The 20,333-nt window shown below is 45.5% G+C and overlaps 1 protein-coding gene across 1 annotated transcript in view; it reads right to left on the bottom strand.

Moving 5' to 3' along the window:
- The window catches only part of TMPRSS7 (transmembrane serine protease 7), a 66,647-nt gene that overhangs the window by 9,559 nt on the left and 36,755 nt on the right, over positions 1–20,333 (bottom strand). The window contains exons 10-12 of the mRNA XM_030204205.1: positions 7,859–7,969; positions 7,301–7,417; positions 2,748–2,919 (exon numbers count right to left, since the gene is read on the bottom strand). Coding sequence (XP_030060065.1) covers positions 2,748–2,919; positions 7,301–7,417; positions 7,859–7,969 — 400 coding nt within the window. The remainder of the gene's footprint in view (positions 1–2,747; positions 2,920–7,300; positions 7,418–7,858; positions 7,970–20,333) is intronic.

Here is a 20,333-nt window from a genome sequence, read left to right as displayed (position 1 = left end):
CAACTTAAGAGTAGCCATACTGGGTCAGACCAATGGTCCATCTAGCCCAGTAGCCTGTTTCCAACAGTGGCCAAGATAGGTCACAAGTACCTTGCAGAAACCAAAATAACGGCAACATTCCATGCTACAAATCCCAGGGCAAGCAGTTGCTTCTCCTGTCTGTCTCAATAGCAGACTATAGACTTTTCCTGCAGGAACTTGTCCAAACCTTTTTTAAACCTAGATACGCTAACCGCTGTTACCACATCCTCTGGCAAAGAGTTTCAGAGCTGGTGTTATAAAGAAGGAATATACTGAATTTAAATGGAAGTAAAATTAAATTAAACTCTCCTTTCATTGGGGCATATAGAATCACATCTTCACTTCATTTATTTATTTTATTTATTGTTTGCATTTGTATCCCACATTTTCCCACCTCTTTGCAGGCTCAGTGTGGCTTACAATAAGATAAGAATGATGAAATTACATTTGTTACAAATAGGTTATGGGTTATATTGTACAAGTTATGCGAGATAATCGAATTATCATTAGGAAAATCACAATGGGACGTCAACATGAAGCTTAAGGGCAGTGTTAAGTCACAAGGGCATGTGGTGTACATATTTCTGTGAGTAAGTGTATGAGTAGTGTTGAATTATGGGGGATGGGAGATCATAAGTGGATGTATGATGCATTGATGAACAGTGAGTGTGGACTCTATGTGTTTTGGTTCTTTCCGTAAATTGTTTCAAATAGATGGGTCTTCAGTGATCTGCGGAAGGATGCTTGTTCGTGGGTCGCTCTTAAGTTGCGCGGCAGTGTGTTCCAAAGCTGCGTGCTCGTGTGAGAAAAGGTTGACGCGTGTAGCGTCTTGTATTTCACGCCCTTGCAAGTAGGGAAGTGGAGGTTGAGGTATGTTCGGGAAGATCTCCTAGCATTTCTGGGTGGTAAGTCAATCAACTCGGACATGTAGGCTGGGGCTTCGCCGTGAATGATCTTGTGGACTAGTGTGCATACCTTAAAAGTGATGCGTTCCTTAAGTGGAAGCCAGTGTAGTTTTTCTTGTAGTGGTGTTGCCCTTTCATACTTTGGTTTTCCGAAGATGAGTCTGGCTGCTGTGTTCTGGGCTGTTTGAAGTTTCCTCAGTGTTTGCTCTTTGCAGCCTGCGTATAATGAGTTGCAGTAATCCAGATGGCTAAGGACGAGTGATTGCACTAGGTTATGAACAACGAATCTTGGGAAGAATGGTCTTATCCTTTTCAGTTTCCACATGCAGTAGAACATCTTCTTAGTTGTGTTGTTTGCATGGGTTTCAAGTGTTATGTGGCGGTCGATAGTGACTCCAAGGATTTTTAGCGTTTTTGAGATTGGAAGGTTTAGGTTTGGTGTATTTATCACTTTGAATTCGTTAGTGTTGTATTGGGAGGTGAGTACCAGGCATTGAGTTTTATCAGTATTTAATTTCAGACGGAATGTGTCTGCCCATGTGTTCATGATGTGTAGACTTTGATTGATTTCGTTGAGGATTTCTTTGATGTCTTGTTTGAAAGGGATGTATATTGTCACATCATCGGCGTATATATATGGCGTATATATATATATATATATCATCTGTTTTGTAGAAGTTTATAGTGTATATACAATGAATTACGCGTGTACAAGATCTATCATATAGCTGGGACAAGTGCCACTAAGAAAAAAAAAGGACCAAGGTGCATAGCTATAGGAAGCCAGTGCATTCATAGTCATGAGGGATATAGCCTGAAGACCCAACTCATTTATGACCCTTGAGAACCGGAAGTGAATACCAATGCTATATATCCACACTTTGTTCCCTGGCTACTCACACTTGTTTTATCTAACATCCCTCTGTTGTCCTCCAGAGCTTCTCTCTTCCACAATTGCAATCATTTCTAGAGCACAAAATTCTTGAATGTTTATTCATTCATTAATACTAAATAGGACTGATAATTGAAGAGGTGAGTTTTGGTGAGATCCAAAGCCTGTTAAGTACACAAAGCTGTTTTCTGGATAAATGCAAGTTTTTATTTCCAAGAATTCTAGCTAACATAAGAACATTTATTTTTTCACTGAATATCATATACTTTATGAATAACTGTCTTTTAGTGCAAATTTCACACATCCTATGGCTGTCTATAAGTCTGTGTCCAGTATGAACTCATTTTTGAAAAAAAATGTACTTAGGTTTTGTAACTCACCTCTTCAGTTAGGATTTGTTATATTGTGTGTTATCAATGAGAAGTGCAAGATGATTACATTTGGTACAGACTGTGGCTATAAAGTTACTTAAGGAAAAGCAAAAAAATTTAAAAAATGATTGCATTACTCTTTTGTAAAACACACATCAGTAGAGGCCAGAAATAGGATTAAAAATCATGGGGCCCATATTCATCCTGTGGGGGTCATTTTTTTTTTAAATGCTGAGTATTCAGTCCTGGACCTTATCCAGATACTGAATATTTGAGTATTTATCAGCTTCCTCAAGTTAACTGTGTTCTAGTAATCTTCAGAACTGGTACCTAGATAACTAATCAGATTGGCTAGGACCACTTTTTATGTGGTTCTACTTGTCTGGTTAGTTCTTGGGACATTGTCTCTGAATATCGTCGGTACCCAGATAACTTAAGGACCTATCCTGACTCCATCCCCAGATGCATGAAATTATTATTGCAATAAGACATTTCATCCCAAAATATTGTTCAGCCTTAAATTTGAAAGGAACGCACTGAAGAACTCTCACAACTTACTTGTCCCCTTGAAAACAATGGGCAGCAGAGAGCAGCCATTCCTTTGATAAAACAGATGCACCACAATAGGCTGATCCAGCAAAATGGAGGCTAACTTGCCAGGGCCATTCACTTTCTTCTGCATCAGATCCACCTATTATTCGCTTCTGGGGGGTCATCTTCATGCCACATCCTTCAGCAAAGACAAATTGAGAAACAGAAGGGTCACTTCTCAACAACTTTAGGTGCCTAACTTTGGGGGTCTTTTACTAAGCCACAGTAGCATTTTTAGCTCATTGTAGCAACTGGTGATAAACACCGAGACACCCATTATATTTCTATGGGTGTGTCGGTGTTTACTGCCAGTTGATTTCTACCATGAGCTACAAATGCTACCGTGGCTTAGTAAAAGACCCCCTAGGGGCACTAATACTTTGAATTGTCTGTATCAGGGGTGTAGCTAGACTTCGGCTGGAGGGGGGTCCAGAGCCCGAGGTGAGGGGGCACATTTTAGCCCCCCCTGCCATTGCCAACCCCCCCCCCCCGCCACCTACCTTTGCTGGCGGGGGACCCCAACCCCCGCCAGCCGAGGCCCTCTTCTTCCGGTGCAAGGCTTCGTTCTGTTTCTGTGAGTCTGACGTCCTGCATGTACAACGTGCAGGACATCAGACTCAGAAACAGAACGAAGCCTTGCACCAGAAGAAGAGGGCCTCGGCTGGTGGGGGTTGGGGTCCCCCGCCATCAAAGGTAGGCGACGGCGGGTTGGCAGCGGGAGGGGGGGGTCGAGAGGGTCGTTGGCAGGGGGGTCCAGGACCAAATCTATGGGGGCCCAGGCCCCTGTGGCCCCACTTAGCTACGCCACTGGTCTGTATGTGAATACCAGAAGTCTAAAAAATAAGACTGGAGAGTTGGAATGCATGAGATTAAGAGTTGGGGTGGGGGGTGGGGGGTGGGAGGAAATTATCAACATGGGCTTCCACTAAAATGGGTTATTTTACCACAAATCATTATTTTTAGCTCAGGATCTCATTACATAAAATGATACCTTATGCTAAAATAGCATGACTTGTGCTAAATGGTTGTCTACTTCCCCCCCTGAATGAAACTATAGACATAATAGGCATCTCAGAGACCAGGTGAATGGAGGATAAGCAGTGGGATGCTGAGATAGCATGGTATAAATTATATCAAAATGATAGAACAAATCAGAAGGGTGGTTCTATATGTTAAGGAAGATCTAGAATCAAGCAGGATAAATGCCCTGCAGGAAACACAATGTACCATGGAAACTTTATGAATAGAAATTCCATGTGTGATGGGGCAGAGTACAGCACTGAGACCATACCATCATCCACCTGGCTAGGATAAGGAAACAGATATAAGTACATAAGTACATAAGTAATGCCACACTGGGAAAAGACCAAGGGTCCATTGAGCCCAGCATCCTGTCCACGACAGTGGCCAATCCAGGCCAAGAGCACCTGGCAAGCTTCCCAAACGTACAATTATTCTATACATGTTATTCCCGGAATTGTGGATTTTTCCCAAGTCCATTTAGTAGCGGTTTATGGACTTGTCCTTTAGGAAACCGTTTAACCCCCTTTTAAACTCTGCCAAGCTAACCGCCTTCACCACGTTCTCCGGCAACGAATTCCAGAGTTTAATTACGCATTGGGTGAAGAAAACTTTTCTCCAATTTGTTTTAAATTTACTACACTGTAGTTTCATCGCATGCCCCCTAGTCCTAGTATTTTTGGAAAGCGTGAACAGACGCTTCACATCCACCTGTTCCACTCCACTCATTATTTTATATACCTCTATCATGTCTCCCCTCAGCCGTCTCTTCTCCAAGCTGAAAAGCCCTAGCCTCCTTAGCGTTTCTTCATAGGGAAGTCGTCCCAGCCCCGCTATGATTTAGTCGCCCTTCGCTGCACCTTTTCCAATTCCACTATATCTTTCTTGAGATGTGGCGACCAGAATTGAACACGATACTCAAAGTGCGATTGCACCATGGAGCGATATAATGGCATTATAACATCCTCACACCTGTTTTCCATACCTTTCCTAATAATACCCAACATTCTATTCGCTCTCTGAGCCGCAGCAGCACACTGAGCAGAAGGTTTCAGTGTATTATCGACAATGACACCCAGATCCCTTTCTTGGTCCGTAACTCCTAACGTGGAACCTTGCATGACGTAGCTATAATTCGGGTTCTTTTTTCCCACATGCATCACCTTGCACTTGCTCACATTAAACGTCATCTGCCATTTAGCCGCCCAGTCTCCCAGTCTCGTAAGGTCCTTCTGTAATTTTTCACAATCCTGTCGCGAGTTAACGACTTTGAATAACTTTGTGTCATCAACAAATTTAATTACCTCGCTAGTTACTCCCATCTCTAAATCATTTATAGATATATTAAAAAGCAGCGGTCCTAGCACAGACCCCTGAGGAACCCCACTAACTACCCTTCTCCATTGTGAATACTGCCCATTTAACCCCACTCTCTGTTTCCTATCCTTCAACCAGTTTTTAATCCACAATAGGACTTTTCCTCATATCCCATGACCCTCCAATTTCCTCTGTAGCCTTTCATGAGGTACCTTGTCAAACGCCTTTTGAAAATCCAGATACAGATAGTGAAATGCTAGCAGAAATTGGAAAAGCTAACAAAGTTGGCAACACAGGTATAATGTGAAACTTCGAATAACCTAGTATTAATTGGGTTATGGGTAAATATCTCATTTTGAGACATGCTAGGGAAGTAAAGTTTCTAGACACCATAAATGACTGCTTCATGAAACAGCTGATCCTGTAACTGACAAGAGGAGTGTAAGTCCTGATTAAAATGCTGGACCTGGTGCAAGGAGTAACAGTGGTGTGGCCATTTAGAAATAGTCTGGTCAATATTCAGCTGGCAGTGGTCAGCGGATTTTTAAATGTTGACCGTTGCCAGCTAAATTAGACTCAGATATTCAATACCTCACCATCTGAACATACGTGGGTTCTGGCTGATATTCAGCCTGAATTTGAAAAGAATACATTGAAGAACTCTCATGAGCTAGAGGTCCCGGCAGCCATTTTCAATCAGGAGCTATGATGGGCAAGAGCAAGTGAGGTTCACTTCATCCCCAAGGACCATTAAACCACCAGGCCTGTAAAGGTAGGCGGGGGGTTGGGGGGGCTACTGTGACTTGCTTGCTCCTCTACTTCCACCATGGGACACCCTACTCCTGTCCACTTTCAAAATGGCTGGTTAGTACTGATATTCAGTGGCACTGGCCAGTTCACACTGAATATCAGCGACTGGTCTGTTGAGTGTGATTTAAGTGGGCAAGATCCTCTGTTTTCTATCTTTTAACCAGTTCCCAATTCACAACAGAACATTGCCTTCTATCCCATGACTTTTGAATTTTCTCAGAAGTCTCTCATGAGGGACTTTGTCAAAAGCTTTTTGAAAATCTAGATACACTACATCAACCAACTCACTTTTATCTACATGTTTATTCTCTCCTTCAAATAAATGAAGCAAATTGGTGAGGTAAGATTTCCCTCAGCTGAATCCATGTTGACTCTATCCCATTAAACCATATTTGTCTAGGTTAGGGGTTGGGAACCTTGGGCCTCAAGGACCGCAACCCAGTCAGGTTTTCAGGATTTCCTGATTGAATATGAATGAGACTCTGGAATGAGAGGGCAAAGGATGATGTTAAGAGGAAATCAGCTCAGGAGTAATCTAAGAAAATACTCTTTCACGGAAAGGATGGTGGATGCATGGGATGGCCTTTTGGTGGAGGTTGTGGAGACAAGGACTGTGTCTGAATTTAAGAAAGCATGAGATAGGCATGTGGAATCTCATAGGAAAAGAAGGAGTTAATGGTTACTGAGGATGGGCAGACTGGATGGGCCATTTGGCCCTTATCTGCTATCATGATTCTATTAGATCTATTTGTATGCATTGCCTCCATTGTATACAACTAGGTCTTAAGTATATCCATCGAAGAATCTTGAAAACCCGTTCGAGGACTGAGGTTGCCCACCCCTGGTCTAGGTGTTTGGTCATTTTATTTTTTATAATAGTTTCTATCATTTTGCCCAGCACTGATGCCAGACTTACTGGTCTGTTATTTCCCTGAACACCCCTGGAAACCTTTTTAAAAGTCAGTGTTACATTGGCCACCTTCCAATCTTCAGGTACCTCAAATGATTTTAATGACAGGAGGTCCTTTTACTAAAGCTTAGCATACACTAAATGCTGGGCATCCTATTTTATACCTATAAAATACCTGGCACTTAGCGCCTGCTAACGTCCATTAGCATGCTAAGCTTAAGTAAAAGGGCCCCAAATAGTAGATCAGCTGGTACACGCTTACAGACATTCCACTTTTTGTTTTCAAATAAAATAAAGTATTACGACAGCTGGACAATGAATATCCCTGTGAAATAGTTGATGATCATGACTGGGCAGAAATAGTTCCAGGCAGAAGAGCATTTGATACAGATGTACAAAGAAAGGCTAGACTGAAACACAGATAAAGAAAAACTGACCTAGAAAGAGTTGAAGGAAAACTTACTGCAGCTTCTTTCATCACTTCCGTCTGGACAATCCATCAGCTTATCACACTTTGCATTTTTCTTTTTAATACAAATGTTATCACTGCACCTGAATGAATTGCTGTTGCAAGGAACACCTTACAAAGTAGAAAGCAGATGTTAAATATGTTACTCAGCAATATTTGTATGAGACAGATGATAGAAACTTTCTGTGACTTTTATTTTTGTGTCTGTAATTCCAGAGGCAAGTCCTGGTTAGAAATAGAAACTTCAAAGTTGATATTGTCGTGGTTAGTTGAGGGGGTGATATTTTGCCATGGATGTTTTGTAAAACCATTCTGACCTAGCGCTGATGCAGGAAAGGTATCTCCAACCCTAAGGCCATTGTGAGAAGTTAAGAATGGCCACTGTCAAAGGCAGGATGCTGGATTTGATGACTGTTGGTCTGACCCAGCATGGTACTTCATGTTCTTCAGATTCAGTGGATTTATACTGATATTTTTGTATTGATAAATAGATGGATGATTATATAGGAAAGCCAGCATCAATTTAGGAAGGAGCACAAAGATGATTCTTACTCTCAGTGCAGTTCTGTTCATCTCTGCCATCTTCACAGTCATTCACTCCATTGCAGACAAATGAATTATGCTGGTTGGAGAAACTGGCATTGCAGTCTTTTTGGGGGATAGCTAAAATTCAAAGCAACAATAAAAAAAAAATTTGTATTGGCAAGCTTTCTCTATCTTACCACACCTTGATTTACCACAGGAGTCGCCAACCTGCAGTATCACAGTCCCGCATGTTCAGATTTACCAAGTCTTCCACTTTCAGCTTTTACAGGTAATCTTACGCAGTCCCACCAAGGAGCTGGGATTTCCTGCTGAGCAGCCTCCCTTTCCAGCAGCAGCAGGGGAGGCCTTCCTAAAACATTAACTCCTGCTGCTGCTGCTGGTCCCCCAGCAGCAGGAAATGATATTTTAGAAAGGCATCTCCTGCTGCTGCTGGAAAAAGAGGCTACCACTGGCGCAGCTGTGGGACGGGCTGGGCAGAGTTGTGGGCTAGGCTGAGTGGAGTTATGGATGGGGATGAGCAAAGTTATGGGTAGGGCAGGGTGGGGTGGATCCTAAATCTCCCGCTTAGGAGGTGGGTCCCCTTGGCAGCTCTGCATGTTATTGACTGCTGTAATAAATAAATAATGCTGTTGAAGAGCATTATTCCAGCGGCTCAGGAGCATTGGGCCACAAAGCCATGACCAGATGCTTTGGGTAGCATCATCTAGGGGTTGTGGTGCTGTCCCCACACCTCCTGATGATCACCCGTCCCCTACACCCCCTGAGCAAGTCCTCCTGATTAAGCCCCTGTCCTAATCAAGTCACCTCAAAACAAACCCCTACCCTCCAAATGACCCCACCCCTACCTCATTTTCTGGTGGTTTACTGGGCCCCCAGGCAGAATAATTCTCTGTCTCCTACCCTTCTGGTGCCATCACACAAAATGGCACCCCTGGTGGTAGTCTTGTGATACTATGGCTAGTGATGATGTTTGAGCACCAGAAGGGCAGAAACATCATCACCCCTTCTTCAGGACCCACTAAAAATAACCAAGGAATGAGATAGGATTACCTGGGATGGGGACTTGCTTAGGGGGGGCTTGACTGAGGGGCCCTGATAGAGGACTCACTCAGGGGGTAGTGGGCTTGCTCAGGAAGATGGGGGTCTTGACTGGGGGGGGTAATCATGGGGGGGGGAGGCCCTTGGAAATGGTAGCTGGGAGCATCAGGCTGTGGCTTTGCATCCTGATGTGCCTGGACTGGTAAAATAACCCCATCTTATTTTACCATCATTGTAGGGCTATGATATTATTTGCAGTGTGTACCCAATGTTCACTGCAAGCAACATTATGGAATTTATGTAGAAATCATCTGCTTTACATGCATTTGAATGTTTTGCATCTAATTGCTATGTATCATGGGGCAAGAAACCCAGTGTTTTAGAGCCCTTTAAGTCATGTTAAATGGCCAATAATGTGGATTTTTGCCCTAATATAGCTTGATAACTTCCCCCTTAATACCAAAGTCAGTTACAGCACAGTCCTTGTTTTACTTATGTCTGTGTAAGATTAAAAGATGTTGGTTTTAATAACTCCCCCTTTTCAAGTAAGTTATATTTTAGGTACATCCATGAGCCAGAGGGGGCTTATAATTTAAATTGGTGCCTGGAAGTAATGAAGGTCAAAGTGACTTGCTCAATAAGATTTTAACTTTGACTTCTCTAGTCTGTAGCCTACCACTCTAAGGAGTAAACTTCTCCTTCTGCAGACCAGAGAAGTCAGAATTCAAATCCTACTCTTCCTGCTTGGGACCTTGAGCAAGTCACTTTTTCCTTCTGAGTGCTAGATGTGCCTGAGTTGGACTGGACAGTGCAGCATGGTGGAGCTGCAATGTATGCTCATGTTTTATAACATATGCATGTACACAAAGGGAGAATAGGGGCTTGCTCCAGTGCCCTTTGAGGGGTCTTGCTCCAGTGCCCTGTGAGAGTTTCCTGCAGGAAGAGGTCTGGATGCCTCCCATGAGAGCCAGATGAGTGGGAGGGAGTGGGAGGGGCGGGGTGAGGAAGGTAATTCTTACATTGTTTAGTGTAAATTATTGGAATTGGTCTATGGGGGTTTGGGTGGATGGAATGTTTGTTTGTTTTAAGAGAAAGGTGGTATGTCTCCGTCTCTTGCAAGACCTCCTTGGTTACAAAAGACACATGTGCAGTGGCGATCCTAGGTCGGCTGACACCCGGGGCAGATCGCCGCTGCGCACCCCCCCCCAGGTGCAGCACGACACTCCTCCCCCCGGTGAATCAACCCCCCCCTTCTGGTGCATGAACTCCCCCCCCCCTCAGCGCATCAACACCCCCCCCTGGCGAATCAACCCTCCCCCTTCTGGCGCATAAACTCCCCCCCTCAGCGCATTAACCCCCCCCCCCGGCAAATCAACTCTCCCCCTTCCAGCGCATGAACTCCCCCCCCTCAGCGTATCAACACCCCTCCTAGCGAATCAACCCCCCCCTTCCAGTGCATCAACTCACCCCTTCGGTGCACAAACATCCCCCCCGGGTGCCTTCTTGGCTGCTGGAGGGGGGGGGTGCTGCGCGTCTGTCGTCTCCGTTGGCCCTGCTCCCTCTGTTCCGGGGCAGAGAGAGAGCAGGGAACCACGGAGATGACAGGCGCGCGGCACCCCTCCAGCAGCGTGCACCCGGGGCGGACCGCCCCTGCCCCCCTCCTTGGTATGCCACTGCACATGTGATAGATTCTTTTTCTTTAAAATTATGACTCAGGAGCGTGCTGCCACAGTTCTGACCCCCGCTGCACTTACCCCGCGGAGTGGCTTGTGGGATGGCATCCTTCCATGCTTGCTGTCATACACACCCATTTAGGTCACGAGCACAGGCCGCAGCCCAATTGTTATAGGGCTAGTGGCAGGACAATGGAGAGGTGTGGTGGTGACGTCATGGGCCTGGGTGCTTTTAGGCAAGCCCAGCCCCACTTTGAGTGCCTTTGCAACTGGTTCCTGCTTGCCAAGTCCGCTTCTCTCCTGATTCCTGCTTTGCCAATTCCACTTGTCTCCTAGTTCCTGCTTTGCCAAGTCCAGCTTGTCTCCTGGTTCCTGTTTACCAAGTCTACTTGTCTCCTGGTTCCTGCTTGCCAAGTCCGCTTATCTCCTGATTCCTGCTTTGCCAAATCCAGTTTGTCTCCTGGTTTCTGCTTTGCTAAGTTCCACTTGTCTTCTGGTTCCTGCTGTGCCAAGTTCTTGTCTTGCGAGCCCTAGAATGCCAGGACAGTCACAGGCCTTTTTGGTTGGCTCCCACATTCCAACATAAGCCTGCACCTCCCCTTTCGCAGTCTGCTTCACCTACCAACAATGGGGAACATATGTAGGTGGATTGGCTGGGGCTTTCAGATTAAGAGAGACAGCTGAGACGGGCACAGGATTTAAGCTTGCACTGCAGTAAGAAAGGGCATTATGCCCGCCAGTTCCTTAAGAAGCTGGGAAACTTGCAAGTCTAGTTCTGGCCAGGGAGGCAGGACTAGAACCCTTCCAACAAACTCCCCACACCCAGTTATTGGTTCCAGCCACAACTGATTTGGAACCCAAGTTCTTCACTGAAGAGTTAGTAGATTCTGGGGCAAGAGACAACTTAATTGATGAGGCCCTGGTCCGTCATTATCATATTCCCTCTCAAAACGTGCCTCAACCCATCCCCATGTCCTCTGTCTATGGGCACATTCAGGAAGTCATAAAGACCAAAACACTCCTACTCAGACTCCAGATTGGGGTGTTTCATAGGGAGGCCATAACACTATGTTTTACAAATGGCCGTGAACCCCATCGTACTGGGCCTCCCTTGGTTACAATGGCACAACCCCCAGATAGATTGGGATCAGAGTCAAATAGCAGGTTTGCGTCGGCCCTGTCGAGGATGGTGTTTGAGTTCCATTACGCTCCCCATGTCAATGGCCATTAATAAGCTGGAAGTCAGGAAGACCCTACCTTAGACCTACCAGGAGTTTGCAGATGTCTTCTCTAAACAATGGGCAGAAATTCTTCCACTGCACCAGGTCTACGACTCTCCCATTGAGCTGTTGCCTGGGATGACACCTCCCTGGGGCAGAGTCTACCCACTGTCGCGCCCTGAGGCTGAAGCCATGTCCACCTATATCAAGGATAATCTGCAGCAGGGGTTCATCTATCCCTCTACATCTCCAGCCAAGAAGGAATTCTTCTTCGTAGATGATAAAGATGAGGGGCTGCAGCCATGCATCAACTACAGGGGCATAAACGTAATTACTGTGAAGAATAAATATCCCCTATCACTCATTTCTGAACTCTTTGACCGACTCCAGGGCGCCTATGTCTTCACCAAATTAGATCTACGAGGAGCCTATAACCTCATCCATATCCAGGAGGGGGATGAGTTGAAAACAACCTTCAACACCAGAGACAGGCACTATGAACATCTCGTTATGCCCTTTGGTCTGGCTAATGCTCCCGCTGTTTTCTAAACTCTATTGTACAAATGCATTTTTGTCTATCTCAATGACTTCCTGATCTTCTTTCGTTTGCTGGAACAACATAGGCAGCATGTCAAGATGATGCTCCAATGTCTGCCGACTATTCACCAAACTGGAAAAATGTGTCTTTGAATGCTCCAAAATAGCCTTTTTGGGGTACATCATCTTTTATCAGGGGCTACGAATGAACTCGGCCAAGCTGTCTGCTATTCTTGACTGGCCTCGACCTTTGGATCATCAAGCTCTCCAGAGATTTCTGGGCTTTGCCAACTATTTGCAGCACTTCATCCTGAATTATTCCATGGTTCAGAACAATGTTTCTTTCAAAGATATCACCAAAACAGGGAAGATAGGGTATCCCAATAGCGAGGTTGCAATAGAGACCTTAATAGACCAGGTGTCTTTAAATAAAAAGCAGACAAAAGATTGCAAATTATCACTGTCAACTGCTGAGCAAGATACAAACAGGAACAACAAACATAGTTTGAAATGTCTGTATGCGAATGCCAGAAGTCTAAAAAATAATATGGGAGAGCTGGAATATATTGCACTAAATGACATGTTAGATATAATAGGCATCTCTGTGACCTGGTGGAAGAAGGATAACCAGTGGGACTGTCATACCGGGGTACAAATTATATTGTAGTGATAGGGTGGATCGAATTGGTGGAGGGGTAGCACTGTATGTTAAGGAGGGCCTTGAATCAAATAGATTGAAAATTCTGCAGGAAACAAAACACATCTTGGAATCCCTATGGATTGAAATTTCATGTTTAAAGGAGAAAAGGATAGTGATAGGAATGTACTACTGTCCACCTGGCCAGGATGAACAGACAGATGTATAAATGTTATCAGAAATTAGAAAGGCTAACAAACTTTGGAACACAAAAATAATGGGTGATTTCAATTAGCCCAATATTAACTGGGTAAATGTAACATCAGGGCATGCTAGGGAGGTAAAATTCTTTACTACAGAAGGCAGGAGACGAAGGAGGGGAGGCCCCAGACCAGGCCTGTGGGGGATCTTCTTCATAGCATAAACAATGCCGGACCCGTGTGGGGGAAGGGGGCACAGTGCTGGAGGAGGACTGGAACTAAGAGGGGCAGAATTGGAGAGAGGGAGGGAGAGAGGGGGCAGCACTGGAGGGAGGGCTGGAGCTGAAAGGGACAGAGGCAACGCTGGAGAGAGGGAGGGCAAGAGCTGAAGGGGAAAGGAGCAGCGCTGGAGGGGAAGGAAGGAAGGAAGGGAGGGTGAGATGCTGCATGCGGATGGTATATGGACACAGAGGGGGCACTGCCAGACATGGGAGAGGGTATATGGATACAGAGGGATGATGCTAGAAATGGTGGAGAATAGCAACATAGAAGGGAGATGCTGGACTTGGGGGATATAGGGACAGAAGCGTGATGGCTAGACAGAGGGGGAGGGGAAGGGACATAGAGTGGTGATGATGAATGCGGGGAGATGGACACAGTGGAGATGCTAGACAGAAAAGTATAGGTGACACAGAGAAGGGAGATTCTGAACATGGGGAAAGATAGGTGCACAAAGATGGAAGATGGATGGTTAGCATGGAGAAAGGAATATCAAATGGGCAGGAGACCTTGGCGAGTGAGTTGAGAAGACAGAAGGAAACAGAATACAGAGCCTGGGGACCAACATGATTTGAAAAATAAAATGACCAGACAACAAAAGGTAGAACATTTTTTTTTTCTATTTTGTGATTAGCAAATGTCAGATTTGAAATGTGTATCCTTCCAGAACCGATGTTAGATGTGGCTAGGGTCCAGGGCAGAAATTTGGGAGGGGATCCCAAAGCCCACTACCAGGCCATGCCTTCTTCAGCTTCCTGCAGGCTTAGGGCTTTTTCTGGCCAGGGGGCAGTTGGCCTAGTTGCACTCCCCTAACACCATCCCTGGCATGTATGATCTTTATATTTTGCATGGTATAAGAGGAAGTACATAAGTAATGCCACACTGGGAAAAGACCAAGGGTCTATCAAGCCCAGCATCCTGTCCACGACAGCGGCCAATCCAGGCCAAGGGCACCTGGCAAGCTTCCCAAACATACAAACAATTCCTGGAATTGTGGATTTTTCCGAAGTCCATTTAGTAGCGGTTTATGGACTTGTCCTTTAGGAAACCGTCTAACCCCCTTTTAAACTCTGCCAAGCTAACCACCTTCACCATGTTCTCCGGCAACAAAATGCATCTCTTTCTATTTCTTTGGTGTTGTACTACATGTGAGGTGTTGCTTCTTGAAATTATGGTTTAATTTATGTTTATCATTTTTGGTCAGCTATTATGTATTTGGCATTTGTGTTCTGAGTGTACGACCGAGAATTCTGTAGTAATTTGACTTATTCCATTTTCCCAATAGTGGAGGGGATATTTATGAAGGGGGAGGGATGACCGGGCTTTTTAAAAATCCTTGTTCTGTATTAGTTGTGATTTATAAAATTACAGTTATACAGAATATTGTTTCTTTTTATATTTTAACTAGCTGTCCCCACTGGCGTTAATACTTTGTAATTGAGAAAAGTAAGGGGGCTGTACTACTGGGGGGGGGGGGGGGGATTGTGAGAATGAGTGTGAATGGGGGTGTACTGCTGAGGGGTGAGTGTGAGAATGAATGAATGTGAATGGAGGTGTACTGGTGAAGAGGTTTTGAGTGGGGGTTTTCTGGTGAGAGGTGTGTGAGAATGGGTGAGTATGAGTGTTTTGCTGAGGGGTATGTAAGAATGGGTGAGTGGGAGTATTTTGCTGATGGTGTGTGAGAACAGATGAGTGTGAGTGGTGGTGTGCTATTCTGTGGTGTGTGAGTGGGGGTGGACTGCTGAGGAATGAGTGTGTGTGGAGGTGTGCTACTCTGGAGTGTGTGAGAACTGATGAGTGTCAGTGGGAGTGTGGTATTGAGGGGTGAGTGTGAGTGGAAGTGTGCTATTCTGGGGTATGTGATTGGGGTTGTTTTGTTGAGAGGTGTGTGAGAACAAATGAGTGTGAGTGGGGTGTTTTGCTGAGTGCTGTATTAGAATGGGTGAGTGTGAGTGGGGGGGTGTAATAGTGGCTGAGTATGACTGGGGTGTTTTGCTGAGGGGTATGAGAAAGGGTGACATTGACATTGAGTTTAATACTCCCTTAAATCAGAAAATGTGGATCCCTACCTAGCACTAACTTTTCTTTTCCGGTCAATTTGTTTAGGTTGATTTTCTTGATTAGTTGTTTCTTTCAATCTAGCAAGTGCCTGCCGTTTTCCTGTCCCAAGCAGTTTGTGCTTAGCAACAGCAAGGAAGAACTTTCCATTTCCAACCTGTAGCCTATTAATTTAATGGTATTTCTCCCCCTCCCCTGAGTGCCCCCATGAATCAAAACTCTTCAAACTATACAATAACCTCGGCAACAGCGGGTTGAGTCTGCATGCCGGATTTGGTGGCTGTAGCTCTTTGGGGGCCGGAGGAGTTCGGACATGGACAAACAAACACACCCGTCTGATTTATATACATAGATAAAATTATTTAAATATAAAATTATAACTGTTCAACACTTCTGTGGATGGGATTAGACAGAGCTTGTGGGGACAGGGACAGAGCTCATAGGGATGGGACGGGGACGAGGACAGAGTCCGCGGGGACAGGGCAGGGATGGGGACAAACTTTGTCCCCATGTCATTCTCTAGTCTGAGGATCTCAAGGTGGCAAAACAGTGTGATAAGGCGGTGGCCACAGCCAGAAAGATGCTAGGCTGCATAGGGAGAGGTATAACTATCAGAGGAGATGTTGACACTCTTGTACAAGTCATTGGTGAGGCCCCACATGGAGTATTGTATTCAGTTTTGGAGGCCGTATCTCATTAAGGACATAGAAAGATTTGAGGCAGTTCAAAAAAAAGCAACAATAATGAGGTTTGCACCAGAAGTCGTATAAAAAGAATCTTGGAGGTGTATTTTCAAAGCACTTAGACTTACAAAGTTACATACAGGCTCATTTTCGAAAGAGATGGATGTCCAAAAAGTGACATAAATCGGCACTTGGACGTCCATCTCACAGAAACGTCCAAATCGGTATAATCGAAACCGCATTTTGGACGTCTTTCTCAGAAGTCCTTCGGAAGGACGTCCAAATCTCAAGGGGGTGTATTAGAGGCGTGTTCAAGGTGGGATTTGGGTGTTCCTAAGACTTGGACATCTTTGAGCCATAATGGAACAAAGCAAAAACGTCCAGCACTAAAACTTGGACATTTTGAGCTGGACCTGTTTTTATTACGAATAAGGCAGAAAAAGGTGCCCCAAATGACCAGATGACCACTGGAGGGAATCAGGGATGACTTCCCCTTACTCCCCCAGTGGTCACTACCCCCCTCCCACCCCCAAAAAGTGTGGTGAAGAACATTACTTGCCAACCTCTGTGCCAGCCTCAGATGTCATATTCAGGGTCCCTGGAGTAGTTTAGTGCACTTCAGACAGGTGAACCCAGGCCCATCCCCCCACTACCTGTTACACTTGTGCAGGAAACTGTGAGCCCTCCAAAACCTACCAGAAACCCACTGTACTCACATATAGGTGCCCCTTCACCTGTAAGGGCTATGGTAGTGGTGTACAGTTGGGGGTAGTGGGTTTTGGGGAGGTTTTGGGGCGCTCAGCTTACAAGGTAAGGGAGCTGTGTACCTGGGAGCATTTTATGAGGTTCAATGCAGTGCCCCCTAGGGTGCCCAACTGCTGTCCTGGCATGTCAGGAGGACCAGTCTACTAAAAATGCTGGCTCCTCCACATCCAAATGGCTTCACTTTTAGACTTGGACGTCTTTGTTTCGAAAATGGCCGAAAATCAAAAACGTCCAAATCGCAAAACATCCAAATCCAAGGATGTCTATGTTATTTTCGAACACAAAAGATGGACGTCCATCTTTTTCGAAAATGATCTTCTCCCCACCTTGGAATTTGGACGTCTTTGTAAAACATCCAAATTCCAACTTAGATGTTTCTTTTGAAAATGCCCCTCACAGTAACCTATGAAACTTTGTAAGTCTAAGTGCTTTGAAAATGAGCCCCAATATTGTGACCTGAAGACTTATACCCTGTAGGAGATAGGGGTGATATGATACAGACGTTCAAATATTTGAAAGATATAATATAGAAACACATCTTTTACAGAGACAGGATGGTGGTAGAACTAGAGGACATGAATTGAGGTTGCAGGGGAGCTGACTCAGGAATAGCATCAAGAAGTACTTTTTCATGGAGAGGATAGAAGATACCTGGAATTCCCTCCCATAGGAGGTGGTGGAGATGAAGATGATAACAAAATTCAAAAATGTGTGGGATAAACACAAAGGAATCCTATATAGAAAGAGAATGGAACCAAACAAACTTAGCAGTGTTTAGATGGCAACTCCAGTAACTGGGAAGCAAAGAAAGAGCTGGGAAGACTTTTATGGTCTGTGCCCTGATCATGGCTGGACAGATCTGATTGGGCTGGAGTGGGGCCTTGATGACAACGTCAGTAGATAGGGATCAAGGCCAGAGCTGGGCAGACTTCTTGGTGCACTGAAAATGGAAAGGACAAATCAAGATCAAGTATGTATATGTACCTTATGCTATGAGTTATCTTGTTGGGCAGACTGAATGGAGCGTACAGGTCTTTATCTGCCAATCAGGGGCATAATCGAACGCGAACGCCCATCTCCATGGGCGACTATCTCCGAGGAAGGGTACACCAAGGGGCGGGACAGACTGTATTTTCGAAAAAGATGGGCGTCCATCTTTTGTTTCAATAATACGGTTGGTGCCGGGCAAATGCATCGGATTTGGGCGGATTTGAGATGGGCGGTATCAGTTTTTAGCGATAATGGAAACCGAAGCCGCCCAGCTCAAAAACGAACACATCCAAGGCATTTGGTCATGGGAGGGGCCAGGATTTGTAGTGCACTGGTCTCCCTCACATGCCAGGACACCAACCGGGCACCCTAGGGGGCACTTGTAAAAATTAAAAAAAATCATTTTTAATACCTCCCAAGTCCATAGCTCCCTTACCTTGGGTGCTGAGCCCCCCAAATCCTGCCCCAAAACCCACTCCCCACAACTCTACACCATTACCATAGCACTTATGGGTGAAGGGGGGCACCTAGATATGGGTACAGTGGGTTTTGGGGGCAGTTTGGAGGGCTCCCATTTACCAGCACAAGTGTAACAGGTGGGGGGGGGGGGTGGGCCTGGGTCCACCTGCCTGAAGTCCACTGCACCCACTAACAACTGCTCCAGGGACCTGCATACTGCTGTGATGGAGCTGGGTATGACATTTGAGGCTGGCATAAAAGCTGGCAAAAAAAAGTTTTTAAAGTTCTTTTTTTTTGGTGGGAGGGGGTTAGTGACCACTGGGGGAGTCAGGGGAAGTCATCCCCGATTTCCTCCGGTGGTCATCTGGGCAGTTGGGGCACTTTTTGGGGACTTGTTCATGAAAAAAAAAGGGTCCAAAAAAAGCGGCCCAAATTCTCGCTTCTGCCGCCCTTCTTTTTTCCATTATCGGCCGAGCGCGCCCATCTCTCCTCGGCCGATAAACACGCCTCAGTCCCACCTTCACCACGCCTCTGACATGCCCCCATCAACTCTGTTCGTTCCTGCGACAGACTGCAGTTGGAGGTGCCCAAAATCGGCTTTCGATTATACCGATTTGGGCGCCCACGGGAGAAAGGCGCCCATCTCCCGATTTGGGTCGAAATATGGGCGTCTTTCTCTTTCTAAAATAAGCCTGATTATCTACTATGTTATAATTACATCTTCCTTAAGAGCAGGTGTAAATTTTGTGCAAGCTTATCTGTGTGTTACTATCCACCTTATAATCGAAAGAGAAAAATGCCCATATTCCGACCTAAATCGGGAGATGGACGTCTTTCTCTCGCGGGCGCCCAAATCGGTATAATCAAAAGCTGATTTTGGGCATCTTCAACTGCACTCCGTCGCAGGAACGAATAAAGTTGACAGGGGCGTGTTGGAGGCGTGGCGAAGCCGGGACTGTGGCGTGGTTATCGGCCGAGGAGAGATGGGCGTCTTTAGCTGATAATCGAAAAAAAAGGCGTAGATTTTGGGTCACTTTTTTTGGACCCTTTTTTTTTCATGAACAAGTCCCAAAAAAGTGGCCCAACTGACCAGATGACCACTGGAGGGAATCGGGGATCACCTGTCCTGACTCCCCCAGTGGTCACTAACCTCCTCCCACCAAAAAAACCCCCCACTTTACAAACATTTTTCCCCAGCCTGTATGCCAGCCTCAAATTCCATACCCACCTCCATGACAGCAGAATGTGTTCTATCCTCTGACAGACTTTCCCTGGTTCTGATGTGGGTCTCGGGTGAGTGTGACACCTTTTCTGTTAAGGGCACTGCAGAGTCACATCAGCAATGCATTGTGGTGGGTGTAGGGTATTGGGCTCCGTGATTCCACTAGCTTGTGTTAAATGCTCACGATGTTGGTAGTTGGTAGGCTATACTCCCATGGTGTTTTTCCCTCTGCTTATTGGGTCAGAGTGTGCCCTGTTTTGTTTCCGGTAGTCCATGAGGTAGTGGCCATTTTTGTAAGCCAGTTTTAGATCCTGTTCTTGTGTTAGCCACGTTATAGCACTTAGTTCTTACCTTGAATGTTGCTGAAAGAGGGCATTGTACATCATTCTGCCAGCTCGGACCTACTGCTAATCTCAGTACCAGCGAGACTCGTTGCCAGTGGGGCACAACCTCTGATCTGCAGTTAACTGTGAGTAAACGTGCTTATTCAAATAAAGGACGTTTTCAGTGAGATTAGTCTTCAGGTGTCAGCTGGTGTGCCAAGGTTATACAGCAGCAACAAGTCCTGTCCCTGGAGCACTTTTAGTGGGTACTGCAGTGCACTTCAGGCAGGCAGACCCAGGCCCCCCCCCCCACCTGTAACACTTGTGGTGGTAAATGGGAGGCCTCTGAAACCCACTATACCCACATGTAGTTGCCCCCTTCACCCCTAAGAGCTAT

This window comes from Microcaecilia unicolor, chromosome 5 (genome assembly GCF_901765095.1).
Source record: "Microcaecilia unicolor chromosome 5, aMicUni1.1, whole genome shotgun sequence".
Classification (NCBI taxonomy): domain Eukaryota; kingdom Metazoa; phylum Chordata; class Amphibia; order Gymnophiona; family Siphonopidae; genus Microcaecilia; species Microcaecilia unicolor.
This window is presented reverse-complemented; position numbering and strand designations above follow the sequence as displayed.